Source organism: Erigeron canadensis, chromosome 3 (assembly GCF_010389155.1).
Source record: "Erigeron canadensis isolate Cc75 chromosome 3, C_canadensis_v1, whole genome shotgun sequence".
Classification (NCBI taxonomy): Eukaryota; Viridiplantae; Streptophyta; class Magnoliopsida; order Asterales; family Asteraceae; genus Erigeron; species Erigeron canadensis.
In genome coordinates, this window is record NC_057763.1 from 29,787,246 (window position 1) to 29,812,980 (window position 25,735).

Genomic DNA, 25,735 nt, shown 5'->3' on the forward strand with positions numbered 1-25,735 from the left:
TCTATATCTATCTAAAATAACCATAATACTCTTTCTCTCTCCTCAAATCTCAACCAATCATCTTTTTTTTTCTCTCATCCATGAATCATTTATTCCTCCAATTCATTCAAAATCTTTTATCTCAAAAATCATACGTCAATAAATTATAAAAATTTTTATCTTAAAATTTCATGCTCTTTCATTAGAGATGTCATTCAATATATTTTCGACGAATTTTTAAATCTGAGGGTGGAGGCCGTAGATATTTGACTATCACACTCTCTGACCTAGCTATCACCCCCACCATCTCACCGCCGCAACGCGCGGATACTTACTCTCGTATATATATATATAAAAGATTTGATCGACTACCCTTTTGAAAATTTTTTGCTATTCATTTGGAAAACTTTTATTATGAAAGTTGTTTGTGTGTGGTTGGAAGAGTAAAGTTTTATCCATTATAGATATAGATAGAGATAGATAGAAAGACATAGTTCTATTTTGGTGGATGTGTGTGATATAGATATAGATGTAAAAGTGGAAGAACCCTAAAAGAAGCAGTAATACAAAACTATAGATATAGAATATTTTTGGGTGGGTGTCACATCTGGAGGAAAAAAAAAGAGTGTGTTGTATATGTATTTATAGAAAATGAACATGTTTAATACTCGTAAATCTTTATAGTTGTGTATATATGTAGATTTGTATACGTAGATCTGAAAAAGAAGAAAAAGAATAAGGGTTGGGTGTTTTTTAGTTGTAAATGACGAATATACCCTCATGTGCAATGCACATGAGCGGGTTAACGGAATCCAACTCACAGACGTTAGGATGAGGGGTTTCTAATGATACAAAAAATCACCATAGGGTGAAGTAATAATAAAAAAATATGACAGGGTAAAAAAATGATAATACAGCAAACCACAGGGTGATCTAATGAAATTTTCTCTTTCATTTTCATTGTCAGATGTCCCTGGCACTAACATCCATCAAAAAAGCTCCGTTAAACCCCTCACGTGAGGGTATTTATGTCACCTTTATAATCACAGGGACTATTTGTGATAAAATATTCTTTAATTAATGATAATTATCTTATTATCTTCGTCCATTACCTATCTATATTTAAAAATACATAAAAAATAATCCTGTAATTTCCAAAAAATAGAAAACTACCGATGAATTATCAAACTCTTTCCTAGTTATCGAAGCTTTTAACCAATCAACAATCAACAAAAAGAAAAAAATTAACCACCACCATATTTTTCCAAACACCCATTTTCAGATCTGAGTACACCTACATCATAGCTGATTATCTTTGTGTGCAGATTGGTCACTTATTTCAAAATGTTATTGGTATTATGTTTTTTCACTCGGATGTGGCGGTGGTTTTGTTGGTTGTGGTTGTCTATGATTTTGCACTACTGTCAAACAAAGGAATGAAAATCATCACATAAGTGGGATGTGTCATGTTATAATTGGGTGAAGTAATTAAATCTCAAATGTCTTTGTGGGGGTCCTCGAGCAACAAAACAAGAATCAAAATAATAAGATAATGTTAGGATTTATTGTTTGTTTAAATCCCATTCCAAAACCAAGGGGCTGGTTTTTGTTTGCGGCGTCTTCAAGGTAGCACTACCATTTCCATTGCTTTTGTAGTTTTGTTAATAAGATTGGTTTGGAATTTTTGGATATTAAACACATATCTAATACTTGGATAGTTATTGTTTTTGGTCTTTGAGATCTAATAACATCTATAAGAAATCTTTCTCGAATGGTTATGGTTTAGTGATATGTCAGGGATGATGTCGTTATTTGTGATATATTTGGTCCCCTATTCCTATATCCCCATGACATGAATCTTGATTTTTGATTGATTCTCTTAATATTTTTTAATGGTTGATTTCGATTTGATCTCTATAGGAATTCAATTGTGTTTTTGTAAAATTTTGTTGTTTTAGATTTGATGGTGTGATTTTTGTGTTTTTGTACATTGGTGTTTTAGATATGTATGTGGTGGTCGTGGTGGTGGTTTCAAACATATACAACAGAGTCAAAAACATATAGATAGATTTAGAGGAATCTAGTGGAAAAGACCAATGTATCCTCATGTGCATTGTATGTGAGGGGCTTGACAAAGGTAAATTAACGGACGTTAGAGTTAGGGACGTCTGGAAATGAAAATGAAATGTACAGGATACCTAATGATAAAAAATTACATGGACAAGGTTAAATAAATGAAGTTAATTTTCATTTTTAAGCGAAAGTTAAATAAATGACTTGTAAGCGAAATTATCTTCATTTAACCCTATGACTTGTAATTAACAAATGAAGTTAATTTTTTTTATTTAAATTATTTCAAAGTTTTTTCTACATTTAAGGAACTCCCGAACAACGTCAGATGTATCTCAATGGTGACTTATTATTTCGATGAATCATTTTTTCATACTGGAAAAGATTATGGAGACATTAAATGTTTGTCGAGATTTTCCCATTGTATGAGGAACATGTATGTTATTACATTCTGTGATTAAAGATGAGCATATTTTTTCAAGTCCCGATCTCGTCTCGATATTGAGAAATGATACTAAATGAAACTCAGAACCGAGACTGATATTCATTTCTTTTGAGATCGTGGTTCGGGAAATGCTTCCAAAGTTTCAGGAAATGTTGCCGAACAAAAAATGAGACCAGTACTTATTCAAATTTTAAGGAAATTCAGAATCAGTAATGTTGGTACGGGACCCAATTAGGGGTGTTGATGAGTCGGGTTATTTGGGTTTCGGGTTATATGGGTCGGGTTATTCGGGTTTGAGCCATACAAAATGTGACCCATAAACCGAACCGAATAAAGATTTGGGTTTCGGGTTAAATGGTTCGGGTTAGTTCGGGTTGGGTTTTAGATTAAACCGAAATTAACCAATTGAAAAGGTTTTGAAACAACTACAAAAACTTCCACTGTGAAAAATAGGGTTAGTTGCCCATTGACATGTACAATACTGTATTTTAGCTACATAACAATTCCAACATATGAGTATTGAAGTACATCATCCTAAGATAGTACATGCATTATAGTCTAAAAGAATGTTTTTTCTTGTACTTCCAAATCAAATTCTTATATATCTTGTTACAGTGAAGAGTCACTCTAAATTCTTATATATGATGTTATAGTGATTAGTCACTCTAAATTTGAAATACAAATAGTTTTTGTTTCCAATTTTTCAATAACAAATAACATAATATTAGACAAAATTTATATATATTGAAAGATGTAATGGAGAAACAAAATTACAATTGTTAATTTTCGTTAGTATTCTAGTAACCATGTCATAATTATTACTATAATAATTCTACAATATATAAAAAGAATTTAATCGGGTTATTTGGGTTAACCCAAAATAAAGTTTTATCACCCACAATTCAAACCGATTAAGTTTATATGGGTATGGTTAACCAAATAACTAACTCAAAACCCGAATAATCCAACCCGTATAACCCAAACCCAATTGAGGGTCGGGTTAAATAGATTTGGTTATTTTCAACACCCCTAGCCATCCCTATATGACTAATACACCTGTCCCTCAAGAAGGCTATTAATTGTTTAATCAATCATTGGGTCACTAACAATAAGTGTGTTTTCTTTGTGCTTAGTTGCTTACAAATAGTTTAGTAAATAGTTCGTATCATGTCAATCTTATGCATGTAACTAATTTCAGTTTATTGATTTATATTGGCATATTGCAACAAAAATAGTTAAATTACTAATAGACAGAAGATCAACAAACCCATCAATATTGGTTTCATGCATACATTTGTGGACATTCACCTCATTTGTTCATAGCATTTCATAGTATCTCAAACTTAATATTTTATTCCTCTCAGTCTCATTCTTTCTTTCCTTTCACACAAACATCTTTATATATTTTATTCACATCATTTTTTCCGTATGTTTCAAACTTTTGGTATGTTATTTAATATATATTTATGTTGGAAGTTTTCTTAATATATAATTTTCGTTTTCATAGTCTTGTGTTTTTCTATATTAGATAATTGACAAAATCCTTAACCATGTTTCAATTCTGGATGTAAACAGGAATGTAATTATGTAAATATGTTTTGATTTAAAATGAAGTTGTAATTTAAATGTAGGAAGAAAAATTATTTGAACCACGACAAAGATATAATTTGAATTGTGATAGTATAGTGTTTGAAAAATTAACATGTTAATACAAGCAAAATAACATGTCAAAACTTGTGACACTACAGCCTAACTTTTGTGTGAATAACAACCATATTTGAATCATGAACAACTCAAGAATCATTTTTATCTCATGTACAAATTCCCTTGTTAAACGTGAAACACATTTGATGGTCCTCAACTAACTTTTCCAAATAGGCTAGCATTAGGTTGATTTAAATTAAGAAGCCGACTATTATTTCTTTTTGAGATAGAATGGATACAAAGTATAGCTTTTTAACAATCACTTAAATGTAACGTACATGAGACTCTTGAAACAAATTAACAAACAACATAATATGCCTTCAATGTTTTATTTACCCTTATTGTGAAGTTGTTATTGGAGAAATGAAATGATGATAATCAATTCGAAGCACTTTTTACTAGCTCTTTTAGCTTGCATTTCAAGTTATTTGTTTCTTATTATATAAGATTTCAATTAATTAGATAAAATGAATTAAATATCTTAAATCCCATTAAAGTTGGAGTTCGACTAAGTTACTCTAACAATTGCCATTCAGGCCGGCCAACTAATTAGTATGTAATTAGTGATCTAAAACTTGTAACAAAAGGCGTACGAGAGATCTTGAACTTGTAATGAGAGCTTTATTATCGGATCAAGATTGATATTTAATTTTAGTGATCTGGCGAGATATTGGTTGTGTATACACGATTTAACTAGTATTCAGTAAAAATGTCAATAAAATAAAAACGCCTTATAGTGAGCTAAGTAAACTTTTAAATAAGAAATAGTGTCATGTGACTAGTCATTTGAAAGATAATTCAAAAATACATTAAATTATGTCGATGAAACATTCTTACAAATTACGAGCTCAAATGTTTTTAATTAGGGTGTCATTTTATGGATAAAAAGCTAGAAACTTATACTATGTTATTGAGTTTTATTTGAGAATAAATCGAAGGGAAAATGAAAGATGTTATCTTGTTGTATTTTTGAGTTTTTTTAAAGGAATAAAATGATGTGATATGAAAAAAATGAATAGAAAATTTTAATTAATTTAATTTAAATCAATCATGCCACTTTATTTGAAACGAAAGAAGTGAATCTTTTTTTTTTTCCTTTTTTTCTAATTACTTATCTTTTTTCTTTTTCTTATAAATACAAACTCGGGATTCGGGAACTTAGTTTGTGGGGGTGGAAGACAAAACCTTCCAATCTTCCATCTACCCATTTCTTTGTAAGTTTCACTTCCACGCCCTCTCGATAAAACTCCATCTCTCTTTATTTTCTCTCTAGCTCATTTTCCGCCTTCTCTCTAAAAATTGACTTACTTTTCTTAAAAAAATTCAAGATCCAAGCTCACTCTCACCAAATCTTGTACGTTAATCGGTTATATATATTACTTGGTTCCATAGTCAACGTAAGTGTATTGCTTCAAATCTCGTTTTTATTAAAGATTTACAATTTATAACTTTAACCGAACTCTAAGCTTAGAATCAAGAAATAGTTGGGTTTTGGGTAAAAGAAAATAAATCAAATACTTACTTCTATGTTTATGTACAAATTCTAAATATATTATAACTCAAAAACTAGCTAACTTGTGATTTGGAGTCTAAAGAATTAAGCTTTTTCGAGTTGGCTGTTAAATGACTTCGATGAAATCAATTTTAGTTCGGTGGAAATAGTTTCCTTCGATGACAAATTGAATTTGGTGACTAATTAATCTCGATGGACAAGTTTTAATTCCGTAGACTTATTTTACCTCGGTGGGACTTCAGTGGGTTCGATGAAACCACCGAACTCGATAACCTCGGTACCCTTTTTAACGACCTCGTTGGCAATTTTACTTCGATGGATCCTTTTTATTTCGTTGAATGTTGGATTCCTTTTACAAAACAAATAGCTGTGTGTGTCAGTTGGGCCATTCGGCCATTTCTTCATCACGGTAACGCAAATTTGGTTGTGTGACCAACTAGGCAACTAGTGCTCTAAACGAACCAAACCCACACTAACAAAACTTTGTTCATGTTCGTTCGTTTAACTTAACGAACGGTTCACAAACGTATAAACGAACGTAAGTTGTGTTCATGTTCGTTCATTAAGAAAATTGACTGTTCACAAACACAAACGAACAAAAACGAACCTACACTAATGAAAAACGTATAACTAGAAGTATTTAAGATTCGAAATCTATACTAAAAATTATAATTTTAGTATTACTGAACATTCCTATCTATGATTTTAATATAGAACATTCATCTAATCAAAATGAGGTATGTGTTTAAGAAGTATTTGTAATTAATTTTTGTTTTTAAAGTGTAGATAATTAGCTATTAATTAAAATATATAGTATATTTTACACATAAAAATGATTTATACATTACAAATGAACAAATACGAATAAATGTTCACGAACATAAACGAACGAATGTTCTTGAACATGTTCACGAACAAAAAAACCAACGAACGTTCACGAATAGATTATCTAACATTCATGAACATAAATGAACCAACTAAAGTTCATGTTCGTTCATTTAACTAAACCAACATATTTTTGTGTTCACGTTCGTTCATTTAACTAAAGGTACAAACGCAAACGAACTTTCCGTCGAACGGTTCATGAACTGTTCAATTCGTTTACAGCCCTATAACCAACTAACCACTATTTTAAAAGGAACGCCTATATTTTTTTTAATAGATTTTGAACACATGAAAATAATCGGCCTTTCTAATGACACTAGTGTAGGACAAAATCAAGCAGTTAATCGACTTGCTATTCTAAACTGAAATCCACCATTTCACTATGTACCTATGCCTATTCGATGCTAAAATCTTGAAACTCGATAGTAAAAATTCCATGGGTAGTTTCAAATGTTGTTTTCTTTAGGCATCGTGTAAATCTCCATTTGACAGCAGTTTAGCCGAACATTTGACAGGGAAGACACTGCCTTCTTTTAGCCGCAATACAGTAACGTACAACGTCTTTTTCCCCCGGTATTCTCAGATGAGACTCCTTGCATAACCATTATAAACCTGATTTTGTTTTCTTCATTCACAGTCAGAAGTGAAGTTCTCTCACCTGATCTCTCACCTGATCGGTTGTTCATAAAATGTCTTAATACCCTAGCCATGGGCTTTAATGTTGTCATGGCCGATGCTATGGTTGGCACGGTGAGTGAACTTTCTTTTAGCACTTCATATATGCATTCATAGCTTTTGACCCAATTTATTGTATGATCTTGATCAAGAATCCCCGAAAGTGTTTTATCTAATCATGATTCAATCCATAGCGGTTATCCCCAAAGACAAAGGTTTACTTGGATACTTCTTTTTCTGCGGTCATCTCTTGGATCATTGTAGTTTCTTGTGGAATCTTTGGGACTTGTTTACCACCACCGGAACAATGAGTTCCGATCACTACGACACTTGGATCGGCAGTGCGTGGTTATTTTCGTAGGAGCAATCGAGAGAATGCAAGAAGTAGAAAACGAACTCATTCTTTTCTTGAATTTTGTGTGAGTTTAGTTGTGTATGATTTGAACTAAAATCACACAAAATTAAAGAAAACGACCCCGTCTTTTACTTCTCGCGTTCTCTGATCGCCCCTTCAGGGCAAAAACTGTATACCGCAGATTTACGTGTTGTAGGGACCGGAACTCCGTGTTCTGGCAGAGGTAAACAAGTCTTAAGATTCAACAAGAAACTACAATGATCCAAGAACCGACCCTAGAACCAGAATTATTCAAAAAAAACCTTTGTGTTTGTGGATAATCGATATAAATTGAATCGTGATAATCTGACAAAACACTTTCAGGGATTCTTGATCAAGATCATACCATTAGGTGATCGAATGCTGTGAAGGCATATTTGAAGGGCTAAAAGAAAACTTGTTTACTATGGCAACCACAACATAGACCATGAGTGACGGCTATAAAGTGGTAAAGCCCATGGTTGGGATGTTAAGACGTTTTATGAAAGACCGATCACTGGATCAGATGAAAGAACATCACTTAAGACTGTGAATGAAGAAAACAAAATCAGGTTTTGCAAGGAGTCTCATCTGATAATCATATTGAGATATGTGTTGACCAAGAGAAAAATAATCAGGTTTTACTAGATGGCGACTTAAAGACGGTATCCTCCCTCTTAGACGTTGGGTAAACTGCCGTCTCTTGATCGAACCTCCGGAGAAAACTGTGTACCGCAGATTCATGTGTCGTAGTGATCGGAACTCCCTGTTCCGGTGGTGGTAAACAAGTTCGAAAGATTCCACAAGAAGCTACAATGATCCAAGAACTGATTCGAGGAAACCTTTGTGTTAGGGTATAACCGATACGAACTGAATCTTAATCAATCTGCCAAAACACTTTCGGGGATTCTTGATCAAGATTGGGTCGAAAGCCGTGAATGCATATTTGAAGTGCTAAATGAAAGTTCACTATCGGCTATGATGTCTGTAAAGCCCATGGGTGGGGTGTTAAGAGGTTTAATGAACAACTGACCAGATGAAATAACATCATTTCAGACTATGAATGAAAAAAACAAAATCAGGTTCATAATGGTTATGCAAGGAGTCTCACTTCAGAATCATATGAAAATCATGTTAAGACATGGGTTGACTATAAGAAGAAGACGTTGTATATTACTAGATGGCGGCTAAAAGACGGTAGTATCTTCCCACTTAGATGTTCGGCTAAACTGCCATTAAATGGAGATTTCCAAAATGCCAGAAGAAATACAACATTTGACGCTACAAATGGAATTTTTAGTATCGAGTTTCAAGATTTCATAATCGAATAGGAATAGATGCATAGTCAAAATGGTGGATTTAGTTTGGAGAGTAAAATCGATTGGATACGAAGAAGGATTTCATATCCATCTCAAACTTTTTGGCTGTTTTTAATTTGTTTTGCAAGAACTAACATGATGTAATTGTAATAGTTGGTCATATCCTAACATATTCTTTGATTTTGTTTTCTATTCATTTTGCAAGAACTAAATAAGATGATGTAACTGCAATAGTTAATTAATATTTTGTGTTGAGATCTTCATCTGCTTTCACCTTTATAATCATCTTTAGTAGTTTGTTCTCAATATGTGTTGGGCGTCAGCTTTGTATAGTGATTATGTAAGAAATATCAGATGAATGATGATACTATGTTAAAAAGTTTTATGTTTTAATCTAAAAGCTTGTCATTCTATATTTAACAATTAACATACATTTCAACTTAATTAGTATTGTGATAAATTGATAAAACTATAAAAGTGATGACAATATGAAACGATATACATCATTTGATCATGGTTAACCCTACGAATCATGATTGACAAATGGAGTTTTTTTTAATTCAAGTTATCTCTAGAGAACGAGTTATTCTCATATTAGATGTACGCCGAGATTTTCTCATTGTATGAGGACCATGTTAGTTCATCAGTGACTACACTATCTCCCCTAAAAAGAGTAATACCCCAGTTTGATAGAAAGGCCACTTATTCAATTCATAAGGTGTCTTGAACCTCTCCAGTGGGTACTCAATGAAATCAGGGAGACCATAAACCAGTTCAAGCATGTATGACAATGGAATGAGACCATTGGATATAATTGGACAAATCGTACATCAAGATTAATAGAAAGATCGATGGTACAATACAATCGAACTGTTTTTCAATTATCCCAACACCCTATGGCAATTATCAGACAGTATGTGGTTGATGACGATTGAGAATAGAGCTCCCTTATAACGTTGACATCAACATTCAAAAAATGGCTTATGTGACCCTGCTCCAAAGAGGTAGTTTTATAACATGGATTGACAAAAAACAACCTTGGCACTGGTGTACACTGATCTTGCATCAGCTGCAGAACAAGAAACACACATAGATTGCAACTATATGAAGAAAATTGTTTTATGTGAAAATCAAGGGATAATAAGGACTTTTATTATATGATTTGTGGATAATATTATTATAATCCAAATCACGTCTTGATGGTCATTATGACATTGTTATGAAGACCCTACCCATCAGCCACATCGGAAGCAAGGGGTAATTAGATAGGAACCCCTGATCTCATGTACCATTTGGTACCCACTAATCTTGCCAGCCATATTAGTGTCCAGGTGAATCTTAACCACTTAATATATATATATGGGAAAGATAATTATAGTAAAAGCATTTAAAAAAGTACAAAAAGTACAAAGTTTTTTCTCCTTCTTCCTTCTTTCTTCCATCTCCGACCACCATCACCACCACCACCATGATCGTCTCCGACCACCACCGTGATCCTCCGGCGACGGCGACCATCTCCAGCTAGACTTACACATGTGTAAGTACAACTTTTTTAGCATTTTAGGGTTTAAAATTTCTAGATTTTTTCCTTCGCGAGACAACCACCACCAGCCATCATCATCTCCAACCACCCCAACCACGGCGTTGGCGCTGGCAGCAAGGGCTTCGCCCGTACCGTAGCAAACCGTCATCATCTCTTGTATCGCCGCCCATCAAATCCATACGATTCTCATATGCGTCCCTTGACGGTCAACTTAGAACGGATGAGGGCCTCTGGCCCGTACTGTATCCACCCGAAAACGAACCTGATTCTCGCCGGAAAGTTAACTTACACATGTGTAAGTCTCGCTAGAGATGGTCTCCGTCACCGGAGGATCATGGTGGTGGTCGGAGATGATCATGGTGGTGGTGGTCGGAGATGGAAGGAAGAAGGAAGAAGGAGGAAGGAGGAAAAACCTTGTACTTTTTTAAATGCTTATACTATAAAGGGTTAATGACCTGTGAATGTAGCTAACTATGCCAAAATGTCTATGTAATGTAACCATCTTTAAAGCCGTCTAAGCAATGCAACGAAAAACGTATTTGTGTCTATGTGATGTATGTAACCGGCTAATCTATAGGTTACAGGTCATCAAAAGGTTAAAATAGGTATATATCTGGTAATCTGGATTATTCAACCAAATATACATACACAAACCGATCTGTATATTGATTTGTGAGAGGAAAAAAAAGGGAATAATTACTTTTGAGAAAAGTCAGTGGACTGATTTTTGAGAAGGTGAACTGGATCAGATTTGTGTTGGCTTATTTCATGAAGTGGTTGGGTTATTTCTACAGCAGAAGTGTGGGGATGGAGTTCTCTTCCCTGTGGTTCTTTCTCCAAACCTTACACTTGCTAAAACTGTTAACTGAAGCCATCAAAGTAAACAGATCATGGTTGGATTTGCTACTCCATCGATCTGGTGCAGTTCTCTTCAGAGGATTTGACATTTTTTCTGCTTCCGACTTCAACGAAGTAGTTGAGTCATCAGGGTATGAGGACTTTAGCTATGGCGTCGGTGGTGCAGGCTCCAGAACTAAAGATGTTGGTCGTGTTTACATATGAATATAATATATCCATATATAGACCCATCGATTAACCAGATCTGATGTGGAGATAATGAAGATGATGATGATTGAGATTGGATTTAAAAGCACGAGCTAAAGTACCAAAATAAACCCTTCACTTATAAATACATTCATGTATCTGCATCTATATCTATAATGAACTGAAAACCAAAACTAAAACTAGATCTGTATAGAAATCTACTACATCAAAAATTTGGATCCTCACCACATGTTTCAATTTTTGATATATATAGATCTGATCAATAAATAGGTATCCATGTCTATGTGTGTGTTTCCGGCGAGTAGCAGCAACAAGGAGGGTGGGGTGTATGCGTTTTCCGGCCAGTAGCAGCAACAAAGAGGGTGGGGACAGCGAGTTTGCGTAGCAACAATCGATTAATGTGTCACTAGATTTACAGATCGGTTTCTGTATGAATATTTGGTTAGCAACAATCAATTTACAGATCCGTTTGTGTAAGTATATTTGGTTGAATGATCCAGATTACCAGATATATACCTGTTTTAACCTTTTGATGACCTGTAACCTATAGATTAGCCGGTTACATACATCACAGACACAAATACGTTTTTTGTTGCATTGCATAGACGGCTTTAAAGATGGTTACATTACATAGACATTTTGGCATAGTTAGCTACACTCACAGGTCATTATCCCTACTATAAATAACTCACCCGTATATATATAATATATATATATATCGGTTCCAAGAAATAGATTATTAATAGATATGAAGGCTGTAGCCCTGTCCATATACTCCCACCCCATAAATGTCTTCAGATAGACCTAAAACGACAACCTTAAGGTTGAGAGATTACATTGGTAATGTCAATGGGTTGAAATCTGCCTGACAGCGTTTTCTTAGTATGGCAGATTGTGTATTGACTTAATATGGGAGTTATAGGATGAATCAGACACGTTGATTCAAAAAACTTTTTATCCAAAACATAATTAGCTTTTAAGTAAATGGTGCCTCATATATGACTATTATTTCACTGGGAAGTTTTATGAATTTGAAATCATGAGTTTTTGACCAAAGCATAAGAACTAGAAATTTAATTTACCAAAATTGACTGACTCATAAGTTATATGTAAATGGGTCAAACTATAAAATACTAAATACAGTGAAAAAAAAAAGAGGGTAAATGCCCAAAAACCCCTTGGTCCCGCAGAGAAATTTTCCTCTCAAGCTAGCAACCCTACAACGCTGCCTGGCAGTGAGACCCCATAAACATTGGCTGGTTGAATATGCTTTTGCAGGGATTCGAAGTCTCTGAGTGGTGTTCCCACCAAGTCGCTTTTTTTTTTTTTCGGGGGGGGGGGGGGGGGGCAGGTGGCAGATGGTTAAATATTAAATACAGTGTTAAAAGTGAAAAATGAAACTTTAGGAATATACCCGCGATTTGCTCCAAACTATACTCGGTGGGTACGTTTGTCTCGACCTCAACGGTAGCTTTAGCAGCTGCTATTCCAACTGAAATACTTTGCATTACATCTAAACCGGCACAAATGGAAGCAACTGAGCCACCAACTAGACAATCACCAGCTCCTGTTAGCCTCACAACTGATGCAGATGAAACCGCTGGAAAATGCACAACATAGGGGCTACTACTTGAGCTTCCTTCAAGCTTTAATGCACTAAAAAACCGGTCTGGTGGGCATACGTTATTTATTGTTTCATGCAACCTCTTGCCAATATTATGTAACTTATTGTTTCTATTTGGTCCAATATGTTGAAAGTCAAAGCGTCCTTTAGTACATAACAATACCCCTTTTGAACCGAGAGTTAAGACCACCACTTTAATGCCCTTTTCGAGCAAAACCCAGATTGCCGGTTTTAACTGTTGAAACAGAGATGCTACAGTGTGCACATCCTTTTGAATTGGAGAGAATGTGTCTTTAGATGAGAGAGCATTTGCCATGGCAATCAACTCATCTTCATTAGGTGAAGCAAAGGTTATCTGCAAGGAATATTTGTGTCAATATCAGAATATTGTACATATCATACTCCAAAGTCCCAACTTACTAAAGAATCATATATTACTTTTAACTATAAGTTCAAATTAAATCAATGCAATATCACCAAGGGGTGAGTGATTTTGATAACAATGTTATAACGAAATACTTAAAAATTATTGTTGTCAAATTGCAAACAAAATCCACATTTTTAACTTTACTGAAAAGTAAGCCATCTGATATATAAAGTCAACAGGTACCTCTTATATTTTATTTTATTTTTACAAAGCACTCTACGTCTTGTATTGTTATATAAGAGGATCAGTGTAACAATTCATTATCTATTTTGTTAATGCTCACATATCAGTTATAACGGTTGAGGAGTGATATTTAAGATATCAGTTATAGTGGTAGTATAACGGTGGTATAACGGTGATTATAAATATAATAAATTTTGTAAGTTAATATAACTATTTAAAAAGAATGTTCAAACTTAAATAAACATAATAGCCAAACATCAAGATTTTGGGGGTTAAAATGGAAATCTTGTATTGAAACTTGGAAAGTTGGAGGACAATTGATATTATCGGTAAATATCAGTAAAATATCGGTAAATATCACCGATATTATCGGGACCTATATTTTGACCAGTATTTTAAGGAAGGACCGGTAACCGTTATTAACAACATAGTTCATTGTACACAAAAAAGGTTCTGATATTTTCTCTAGTTGGATACGTGTGAACACTAAAGGAGGCAGATCACATATACACAATCAAACCTTCGAAACTTCATATAAATTTTTGCAAGTGTTTGATTGTGTTATTGAGTATAATTTTTGTTACCTATGAACTGGTTGATTAGGCAAATTGTTTTATCTCTAACTGGTCAAACAAGAAATAAATATAACTATTAGAAGCTAAAAGGACACAGGGAAAACGGGTTAATCAAGCGCATTAAGAGGGTGAATGGCCTAGCTTATTTTAGAGGGCTTATGGCTTTTTTTGGCTTCGCTTCCATAACATACGCCATTTAAGTGTTGGTTTTAGTATTTTAGCTTAAGCCTTTTGGCTTATAAAAGCCACTTTTAAGAAGCCAAATTACAAAGCTTTTATAACAAAAGCCAAGAATTTCCTTTCTTTTTCCTTTCAGAAGCCAATGGCTAATCCAAACACTAAAATAAAAGATTATAAACTAAATTTTTTTTTTAAAAAGCCAAAAGCTACTTATAAAACACAAGCATAAGGAAAAAAAATAAAAGCTAGGCCAACACCTAAAGGTCCCCTAATGTGTGTTTTTTATGCGTGAGACCTCATAAAATATATCATTTAAAATACTAGATTATTATTCGACACGTATTTGTTGAAAACTCAAAATCCTCTACCTGACCGCTCATACCAAAAAATACCCGTCTTGAGCCTGCCTCATTTTGAGCAGTCATCCGCCAAAGTTATCCAACAAACCCAAATTTGGGCCATTACCAGCCCCGCCTAGTTTGCCCCCTCTATTATAAAGTATCTAATTTAATGAGCTACTGGCTTAATTTTAAACGTAAGTATCAAATTTAGTGACTCACATACTTGGCAACTGAAACAACTCTTCTCGACTTTGCTACAGATACAGGCTCAAACCACACTGGGGTATTGACCTCTGCCGCCACTGCAAATGTAAATGACATCATTAGTCATGTGGCGTGAACATGAATAGTTGAGGAGAATGGGGGTGGAACATTAGGTTGGACATGGTGGAGATACATACATCGGCAAGCTGCTCCAAGCGCTGGCAGACTTAAATTTGCATCAACCATCACAATAGGAGCAGATGCTATAGTAGATTTAAACTGTACAATCCACTTCGGTGTAAGATACCGTTCCTGAGACACATAACACTTATAAGCACCTATCTTTGATGATTATTTGGAAACAACCGTACACAGATTTTTAAAATTTCATAAAAATCTTACAAGTGATTCAACACTTGCAACACCAGCTGCTGGTTCTCCTTCAGTATCGAAGACAATGCATACAACTGGAGTCTCTATCTCATTTCCCACACGAATGCCTGGTATAAATAAATACTACGATATCAACATTCAAACCCATTTTTTTCCAAGATAATATGAATCATAGCTGTAAAATTATATACAAGTACTTAAATGCCTACCTTTGGTGGATAATCCCGCAGATTTCCAGTAATCCAACAGAAAACTTCCTGTTGAAAATAAAGATCATCATTAGCTGTGTGAGAACAAACATGATTTGACTAAAAGAAACAACTTGAGACACGATTCCTTATATGATAGAGAAGTGCCTCAATAACAAGAAAGTTGAATAAAGTATAGTGGGTATCCTACCACATTCTATTGGATCAATATGAAACCAAAGCCATGAGGGCTTCCTAGCAATCAAAAATTATTCTGATTGCAAGTATGAGAGGAAGAGTTCATGTGGGTCGCAACCCATGATAACTAACGGTCACAAAAATGGGCAGGTAGGGAGGTAGGATAGCTAGGAAAAATGTGTTAATGCACGACAAAATGTAATTTTGGTATGAGTAAAAACAAAGCCTGGTCAGGTTGACCTGAAGAACATCTTCTGCCAAATATGTAAAACCTGTATAATTAGTGTGAGATCACAAAGTAAATAACTCTTTGATCAGATGCTTTAGGAAGTTTTATGCTTTTTTGGGGGGTAAAGGATTCAACCTGGTTAACTAATTTAATGCATTACAATACAATGTTTTTAAAAGTGAACTGGACACTGAACCGGTCTCTCATAATTTTACCGATCAGACCGTAGTTGAACCAGAAACCAAAAAGAAACATCTGGCATAATAAATTAATAATACCACAATAAGTCTAAGTTGAATAAAACATGAATTCAATAATATCAAGTTATGGCATTAACCATTCAAAAGTAACTACATTTTAACACAACAATCCAGAAGCTAAACAATGTCTACGACCAATTCAAAAGTTAAAACATTCATATAATGCCAAGCATCGATACATAAAATTCATATCATCAATTTATTTATAAAACTTTACATTATAATACATTAATATTTGCTTCATCGCAAATAATTGTCAACCTTAAATTATTATACAAATTTTATAATAAAAAGTTTATTCATTTATTAAGCCAGCTCAAGTAATAATAATAAGATTATATAAACAATGTTATTAATAAGAATACAAATTATATGGTCCAAGACGTCTATGGTTGACCAACTTTCTACACAACCTGTGTAAGATACACCCAAAAGTTCTTTAAAATGATATCATATTTCTTCCATCCATCATCATATCATATAATGTGTTTTCTCGTCTGTTAAGATTCAAACAAAATCAAACATCACCTTTAAGTTTTATCAAAAACACTTCTAAACTTGATACCAATTATTAGATCAAAAGTAGCTTGCAAAAACACTGTTCAAAGATGATGTCTAGTGATGGCTGGACCGGCCGGTTAAGAGCATTGTTAAAATGACCTCTGGAGCTTTTTTTTAACTTTACCCGTTGTTATAGAAAATACATAACCCGTATCGCTTATACATAAGTAAATGGGTTGAAATTGCTACCGTTAATGTGTACCCTCAAACTGCTCACCTGACATATCCAATCCTAATGCACTTATCATGCAAGGCTTGGTTCCAAGCTTTGATACACACTCCGCAATGTTCCTGGCTACACCACCTGCTGTATAGCGCACCTGAATAGAGGATCTAGTACTTCTAAATCACTAATGGTGCAGAGAAAATATCAAAAATACATGCATTGAATTATTCTGTGCCACCACTCCTGAACTAGACTATCTTTTGTCTGTTAGGGAGGGAGAGGGGGCGGGGGTATGTTTATGAGTTTGAGCAATGTATAGGTTAAACACCTAACAATCACTCGAGCCATTGTCTTCTACTTCGTCCCTAGTTCCATATTCCTCACACAAGTATTTCATTATCATTTTAATAGACTCAAGAGTTCTCTTTTACTTACATCTTTAGTTCTTTAAAGTATCCAAAAGTTACAACATAGATCTTGCATTTGCTAAAAGCAATCCACATACTAAAAATGCTCAAGCCTCAAGAATTACACTCGGCCATTATGGGTAAAAAAAACTCTTCTATTGGTAAATTTAAACTAATCGTTGTGACTTAAAGCCAAGAGAATCAGTTTGGTGTGTTTGGATAAAAATAACTATCTAGGGGAACCATCATTGAGAAATGTATAATTAACTACCTTTCTTTTTTTGGTCACCCTAGGCACTTTCACAAAGTCAAGACACATTCTCTGCTCAAAAAAATATCCATTTAGAAGTCATGGAAAACTATCGATAAAGATAACCAAAGATCCCAAATTTCCAAGAAACTTTCCCTATAATTAATAGGACAAAGACTCAAAGAGTTCAATATTTGGCAAATAAACCAGCAAAATCTCAATTTTACACAAATGGAGAGGGGAACCCACATTATTACCGATCTTGTTTTTTCATTGTCGAATATCTCTTCATCACCCTAATTTGTAAAAAACTGAACTTTCACTCCAATATTTGTCAAGTGGTGAACTTTAAGTCATAATTGAACTATTTCTCTCCATACCTATGATATTTGACTGCTCTTATAACAACTTTTCCTAAGGGCTAAGGCCAATCCTAGCACTCTCAAAACCTATAAGGTATTGACTCTGAGTAGCTCATTTTTTACCTACAGGTAGTTTAGGATTGCTTATTTATTTGTTGCTTGTTTCTTAAAACAGATAATGGAAATCCCAAACATTCTTGAAGCTGAAAATGCATATAATAGAAAGTAAAAAAAGAAAGAGAGACCTTGCCAGGAGAAGTAGTTCTGGGGTTAGGTAAAATAGAAGGAGTGGCATGTATATCTAACACCATCCCTCCTATTATCACTGCCTCTGCTTCTCCTTCTTCCTCTGATTCTGCCTACACCCATATATATTATATATAAATTTCAGATAAACCCCACTCCATAATATAAACAATTAACTGATAAATTTAACTAATTGAAAGATTGTGAGAATAGTACCTGTGATTTTTGACGATGGTCCATGATGGGATGGGATGGGCTCACAACAAACTTCTCCAAATTATCTGGCTACTCCACTATATATATATACAAATAGTTGGTGTTTGACTTTGAGTGATCACTTCATCACTTGTGTTTGTGTGTATATATATATATGGAAAATGATTAATCAATCTAATTGGTGTGTCTAAAAATATGCCTAAAATCTTAGAAATTTGACATGTGGAATGCACTAATTCTTTTTCCTAGTCTTGCCCCCTGATTTTTTCATATGTTATCATCTTACAATTAGGCATAACTTTAGACATACCAATTAGGTTGATTTATCATTATCCTATATATATATACTACTCTTTCTTTCTATTTTATTTTTTCTTTTCTTTTTATTAAAATTGGATTAAATTAGTGGTAAACACTTTCACTTTTGGATGGATTCGATCATCCTTCCATATAAAAGTTGTTGTAGTATCCATTTTATATTTCTATCTAATTAAATAATGATATGCCTACATCTTAACCTCATATACACGTCGTGGTATTGAAAACAATTCTTTTTATTAGCTTCATTTTATTGAAAACATCTTTTTAAGGAAACGTTTTTATAATTGAAATAATTATTATTATATGTTTACTTTTAGAAAAAAGACTTGTTTATTTTTTTTACTAGCCTTGTACTCGTGCGATGTGACGGGGTATAGGAAAAAAAGCTGGTTAAGTATTAATATCGTGTTATTACATGAATGTATGATTCAACTCAAGTGTTTCTTAGTCCGGCTAAAAGTGCAAACCGCCGTTGTTGTTTTAGAATGAGCGTTTTTTATATTGATTGATTATTGAATTCAGTAACGCATGTGAACTTTTTTGGTATACTATGTGAGCAACTGCAGAAAGAGAAGGGACACGCGTAAAGTATTTTTTAAGGGTATTTTTGTAATTTCAGGGATAAAGTGTTTGATGGTAGTATAGATTAAAAGGGTAAATTCAAGATTTTAAAGGTAGAGTATTAAATTTTAGGGGTAGATTGGAAACAAAAGTAACTTAAAAAAAGTTAGTGTATTTTTTAAAAGTACAACAACAACAACAGGACTCAATCCATGCGCGGGGTATGGGGGAGGTAAGCTGTAGACAGTCTTACCTCTACACAAAGGTAGAAAGACTGCTTCCATAGGGACCTCCGGCCACAAATGAGTGCAAGACGGAAAATGAGAAATGTTTAGAAAATCATACCTGTCTGCCGAGAATCTGAAAAAAAGAAATACCTGTCTACTGGGTCCGGCTACTATGCAGGTCAAACGTTTATCACTCATGCGTCCTACCGATATCTTAGAAACATGTTTGACAATACAAATACTAATACGAAAGCAACCATATTGGGCATATTAAACAACATAAAAGTAACAAACTAATACGTAACTCGAACAAGTAGTGGGAAACAACAAGACAAACATACAAATAAATAAGAAATGACAAAACCTGAAAAGATCCCGATTGAGCCAAGGCAGTAACTACTTTTAAAGAACTTATGGAAAAAAGGACCTTAGGCCACCTAGTGTATTTTTTAAAAGTGATGGAACAAAATAAAAATGATACATGTTTTCTTATCATAACGCCTCAAAACTAATTATAAAGTAAAAACTAAAAAAAAGTGAAGTTTAATGTAACGTTGATTTGACGTCCACCATACTTGATGCCTAAATTTACCCCGAAGATGAGAAGCGGTGCTTTGATGTTAAGATAATCTGTACTCCGAAGTTGAGAATTTAATTATGTTACATTCATCATAGATGATAGTTTCAATGGCTTTTTAAACATCACGTGGGTTAAGTTCATCAATAAAATGTTTTTTCTTGAAATGTATATTGAAATATAATAAACGGGGTATGGGAACTCAATCTCATTTAAAAAGCCTTCTTTTATGTTGAGAAATGGTTTAGGAAAAGACTTTAGAATCGAACGTGTTCCCTCAAACTATTATAAAATTCGTCCTTATCAAAACTTGGATTTGGCTTGTAACTTGACGATCAATTGGAGCGAATCAGACTGACTCAAAATAAAAATCAGCCAACAAGATCAAACTCTGATCAACATTGGTCAAACTCGATTGATTGAGGTCAAATTTTACTGATTCGGGTTAAACTTGGATCAAATATGATCAATTTTAAAAAGAAACTTTTAATAATATTTTAAATTAGTTTGTATTTATGTTTTTACATAATTAGATTTGAACATATATATAATGTTGTAAACAATTCAAATTTAGGCTTAGAAGTTTTTCAGTTTATTTCTAAATTCAATTACATAAAATCTCAAAAGTTATCCTTTTTTTTATAAAAATACTTTAATTCAGGTTTGACCTGAATCAAGTCAAAATTTTCAAAAACTAATGAATCTTAATTCGAGAATAGTGTGTTTATGTAACCCTTTACTAGTAATGTTACTTGCTACGAGTGTTAACTACATGATTCCATTTTATCTAATCACATTGCTACAAACATTACCTAACCTTCGATTTCAATCTAATCACATTATATGTAACCCTTTTGTGGCTCTAGTCGACAGAGAAATCGAATATACAATCGACTATGATTGCTCAAACTTTGAAGGTAAACTAATTGAGTAAACAAATTCAGATAAACGAGAACCCGAAAATCTTGCAAAAACTGAAACAATTAACAATCGAAAACCCAAAAATACCACTTGAAACAAGTCAAAGTTCATCTAAAACACTTTACATTAAAAATATGAAACACACAAACATAACAAGAATAATATAAGAAAAAAACCATGTAAACAGAAACTAATCATCCATATATGCGTACAAAGTGTACACATAATTAAAACTATCAAACTGAACGATCAATGATCAAGAACGTTCATAAGGCCCATTTGGGTCAAGTTGTTTGCACAACCCTAAATAGGTCAAGAAAAGAACCCGATCCTTTGCACCGGTTCGATGATTTCTTGTATGCTTACAAAAATACTTCAATTGGGCCAAACTACAACACCCAACCATTTGCCCAAGTAGCAAAAACAACCAATTAATCGATCTCTTCTTATCCGATATTATTGGCTTCACACAATTTTCTTGAGCACAAAATTGACACTTTGGCAAAACAGGATTCAACCATGTATCCGGAGCTCTATCCATCATTGTATATTTATTCTCCTTAACGTACCGCGAGACTTCTTTAAACTTGGTTTGAACATCTTGTTCGATTTGATATTGTTTATTGCAACGTTTGCATTGCACGTCGCCTTTTATGACATTAATTCCTTTTTCGGTTAGATATTCTAGGCTATAAACCGTAGCACGTTGGTTTGTAGCCCATGTAAAAGGTGGCTCGATAGTTGGAGACTTACCTTGACGCAAGATTTGTCTAGGATTTCTACGGTTGCGACGTGGGGCTGGTGCCACGACTCGTTGAGGTTGAGGTTGTCGAAGGGATAATCGTAAGTCGGCTTGGCCATTATCAGAATCTTGATGAGTGCCCATCAATGCTAATTCTGGTGGTAGTAATGGGATTGTTGTTTTTGAAGTCATTGATGTTTCAGGTTGTTTTCGCTTCATTGTGTACGGACGTCAAAAAATTAAATAAATGTTACGAATTGTCTAATGTTTTGTGATGAAAGAAAAAGTCTATATGTGTACGGTTATATAGAAGTCTGCGAGGAAAAAAAGGGATTGTAACTAACTATCCATCTTCTTTTACAATTCATATACTCTTTAAATATTTGATTATTTTATATTTATTTTATTCTTTAATTTAATTTTTTCGATCATCATTTACTAACTATTACAATTACATTACAATAAGAAATATGAATTAAAAAGTAGTTTTGTATGCATCCATCAATGCTTGTTCGTGTTCTTTTGGAATTCTAGTTGTGTCCAAATTAACCTATAGTCTTTAACTCTTTATGACGGTGTTAAAAGAATGCACAAAATTCATCAACGTGTGAACCGAGTTATGTCATGGATTATTATTTGCGGTTAATTAATTACTCGTACTTTTTTTTTTTTGGTTAGAGAAAACATTAAGAAGAAAAAAAAACCACTTAAACATATATTATATGCAGTATGTGGAATTAATTATTCATGTTGATATTGCTAGGACAACTTAACTCTATTCAAAACATTATGAATAAAAAATTGTGTATGTATCCCATTGATGATTGAACATCGTATCTATTGAATAGACTTTGGACACAATGTGTATTCAAATGGAAAACAAGTTAACATACATGGATTTCAATCCCATTAATTTATTTAATTGATTATTTTACCCAACTAATATTTATCGATTTGTTTGATTCTTTTAGTAATTTTTGAAGAGACAAACTCGGAGTTGACAAAAGCCATTTTTGTGGTGTAATTTGTTGGGAGTTGATAACTAGGGTTAAATCAAATATAATGATGAGACCAAATTTCAAATCGATTTCAAATTCCCTGTTTTATATTTTTTGCATTTATTTTTCATCCATTATCACAAGAGTATTTTATCAAGGTTAATCTAAAACATTTTGTATCACTTTTTTTTCTCTCTGTTTTTTAGTGGTGAATTACTGGATTATGAATTTTTAAGAATTTATTTACATATTGTTTGTCTTCTTTACCACCTCTCCGATCGATATGAACAAAACATTTTTTATTGATAAATGTCATTTAACATAAGTGATCCGTGTTTTTTTTTTTTTTTTTAATTTCATTAATCTTAAATTTTAAATACCATAAATAATCAAAGTTTTGAATGATCATGTTTTCATATATAGCCATTGCCCATTGGGGGTGTTAGTCTAGGGGGGTGTTAGTCTAGGGGGTTTTCTACAATATAGTGTCCTTTTGAGGATCTAAGGTTCGAATCCTGTGTCACATGTAAAATGTGGCGAGAGATCCTTAACAATGTTATACCTATCTAATACATGGAGCAAACCTTTTTGGACATTGCCAGAAGTTGAACTGACATAGAGGTGTTAGCCATTTATCCGTTACTGTCTTTAAAAAAAAAACTAAGCATGATCGAATATTCTAAACGACACACCATCGTGACTTTAAATTAGTTGATACCATTTTTAATATGAAAAGCAAATATAAAATTTTAACTAATGCTTTTGTAAGGTCCCTCACTATTTTACATTATCATTTGAGAGACCAAATTATCACAACATGTATAATATTTTCCTTTACAAAATTCCAATTGTACGATATGTATAATCAAACTGATAAAAAAAAAAACACTAAAACATGAAAGCCGAGTACAAACTGTAACCTAACCAGGTCGACTTAGTAGTTATGGTTCTCGTTATAAGTACTTTTATAAGGTCCCTCATTATTACACTACCATTCGAAAGACCAAATGCTGTGATACGACATGTTTAATTTTTTCTTTTACAAAAAATACCAATTGTACAATATTTATAGTCAAGTAGTCATCTCGTCTCCAACCATTAAAACATTAAAACCGACTACAGATTGTAACCTTAGCGACCAACTTACAAGGTCCGATTCTCAATTCTATATTATGATAATTACATGCTTTTATGGTTCGGTTTAGTTTTTGGACCGGAAGATCGGTATCTATACTTCTATATTACTACATAAAAATTATACCACATGTTGAAAGTTTAAAAAAAATTAAACATGTGAATTGACCAAAATATTCTTAATAAATTAAATCACCATCAACCCTTAATATTAAATTATATCATTGGTCCATTATATTATCAAATATTTTTACTAACCCCCTTTAAGTCAAATACCTTTACCTACAACAATTGATGCTGCCACCACCGTCGTCATCCATCGCCACCATTACACCACTGTTACCGCCGCATTGCGCATATACCATGCTCGTTACATGCGGAAAAAAAAAGGTTACATGAACAAATCCGTGTATATAGTTCGGGTCAAATACCCTGGGTCCATATAAGTAACCTAATTCCTTTTTCATCATTTCTTACAATATTTCCCCAATTTCATCCATCCAATTTCAATCCATCTCTCTTATTCATTCCGCCATCATTTTTATATCAAATTATAAAAAAAAAATTAAAAAAAATGGACAACATGGTAGACGCAATGAACAACGCATACCAAGAATTCGTGAACGCAGTCGCGACAACAATCGAATCCAAAGAACTAAACACATTATCATCATCCTCGTCCACTTCCGACACATCATTAGAAAACGTCAAACAGAAATGGGAATTGTTCCGAGTAGCCTGCGACCAAGCCGAGGAGTTTGTCGAGTCAGTTAAACTTAGAATCGGGTCTGAATGTTTGGTTGATGAAGCAACTGGGATGAAACCAAATGGTCAACAACCTTCTGGGATTCCACCTATTAGTGCTGTTAGGTTAGAACAAATGAGTAAGGCGGTTCGTTGGTTGGTTATTGAGCTGCAACAAGGATCGGGTGGTGGTGGTTCGGGTTCTGCGGGTTTAGGAATGCAGCAGCAGCCTTTTGATGCTAGGTTTCATGAAGATTCTGCACAATAAGTGTACTCGAAGTCTCGCGATAAATGTGATCTAACCGGTTGTTTTTTTTTTAGTTATTAATTACAAGAAGTTTGTTTTTTTTTGGATTATATATATAGTGTAACATGTTTAAGGAATTTGTGATATCTTCATTTGAACTTGAGAATCATTAGTGGTAATTCTATTTAGTTTCACCGGTTTTCTAGACGGGTAGTTAGAGGTGGCAAATTGGGCAGGTTGGGTAACGGGTCAAAACTTACCATTTTTCGGTTAGATTCCTAAAAACATTTTTATGCGCCTCAGTGCATTTTTGGCTTGCTTGGATGCTATTTATTCTTCTGGACTGCTTGGATATCTTGACATTGCATATCTTGGATTCTCTGCACAGTTATGTTTTGATTTATTAACAGATAGCGGTCAACGTTCTCAACTGTTTGCATTCTCCCCAGGTAAAAAACACAAAAAAAAAACAATAAAAAACAGAATGTGTATTGGCATATCGATTGCCATGTCCTGTATTTTTTAATTTTTATCCCCTTTCCGTGAACTAGCATAGTTAAGTTCAGTTCTCGTACTTGATCTTATATAGTTCAATGTAGTTAACTTTGAAAATTTTCCGTTTTTCCTGTTGCTTCATCGTTAATGTAGAAGCAACCACTAGCTGGAGGATTAGACATACATT

General features: G+C 33.6%; 3 protein-coding genes across 3 annotated transcripts; 1 reads left to right on the forward strand and 2 right to left on the reverse strand.

Annotated features, from left to right (window-relative positions):
* Window positions 1-9,748: 9,748 nt before the first annotated feature.
* Window positions 9,749-18,690, reverse strand: LOC122590824 (pseudouridine kinase). The gene is made up of 9 exons (XM_043762994.1): window positions 18,582-18,690; window positions 18,365-18,478; window positions 17,152-17,254; window positions 15,708-15,755; window positions 15,508-15,605; window positions 15,303-15,417; window positions 15,121-15,203; window positions 12,986-13,550; window positions 9,749-10,032 (listed from the first exon to the last, which is right to left on the reverse strand). The coding sequence occupies exons 1-9, from the start codon at window positions 18,603-18,605 to the stop codon at window positions 9,974-9,976; spliced, it is 1,209 nt and encodes a 402-aa protein (XP_043618929.1). The 5' UTR covers window positions 18,606-18,690; the 3' UTR covers window positions 9,749-9,973.
* A 2,754-nt stretch (window positions 18,691-21,444) lies between these two features.
* Window positions 21,445-22,149, reverse strand: LOC122591875. The gene has a single exon (XM_043764104.1). It carries the CDS (start codon window positions 22,147-22,149, stop codon window positions 21,445-21,447), a length of 705 nt encoding a protein of 234 aa, XP_043620039.1.
* A 2,373-nt stretch (window positions 22,150-24,522) lies between these two features.
* Window positions 24,523-25,247, forward strand: LOC122593898 (mediator of RNA polymerase II transcription subunit 32). Its single transcript, XM_043766350.1, has one exon. The coding sequence runs from the start codon at window positions 24,637-24,639 to the stop codon at window positions 25,072-25,074; it is 438 nt and encodes a 145-aa protein (XP_043622285.1). The 5' UTR covers window positions 24,523-24,636; the 3' UTR covers window positions 25,075-25,247.
* Window positions 25,248-25,735: the final 488 nt, after the last annotated feature.

Excerpts from the sequence above, each read along its gene's own strand:
- LOC122590824 (XM_043762994.1), bottom strand. The coding sequence starts at position 18,605 with ATGGACCATCGTCAAAAATCACAG. Across the intron at positions 15,606-15,707 it reads TGCGGGATTATCCACCAAAG|GCATTCGTGTGGGAAATGAG; the intron begins GTAGGCATTTAA and ends TATTTATACCAG. Across the intron at positions 15,418-15,507 it reads TTGCAAGTGTTGAATCACTT|GAACGGTATCTTACACCGAA; the intron begins GTAAGATTTTTA and ends TATGTGTCTCAG.
- LOC122591875 (XM_043764104.1), bottom strand. The coding sequence starts at position 22,149 with ATGAAGCGAAAACAACCTGAAACATCAATGACTTCAAAAACAACAATC.
- LOC122593898 (XM_043766350.1), top strand. The coding sequence starts at position 24,637 with ATGGACAACATGGTAGACGCAATGAACAACGCATACCAAGAATTCGTG.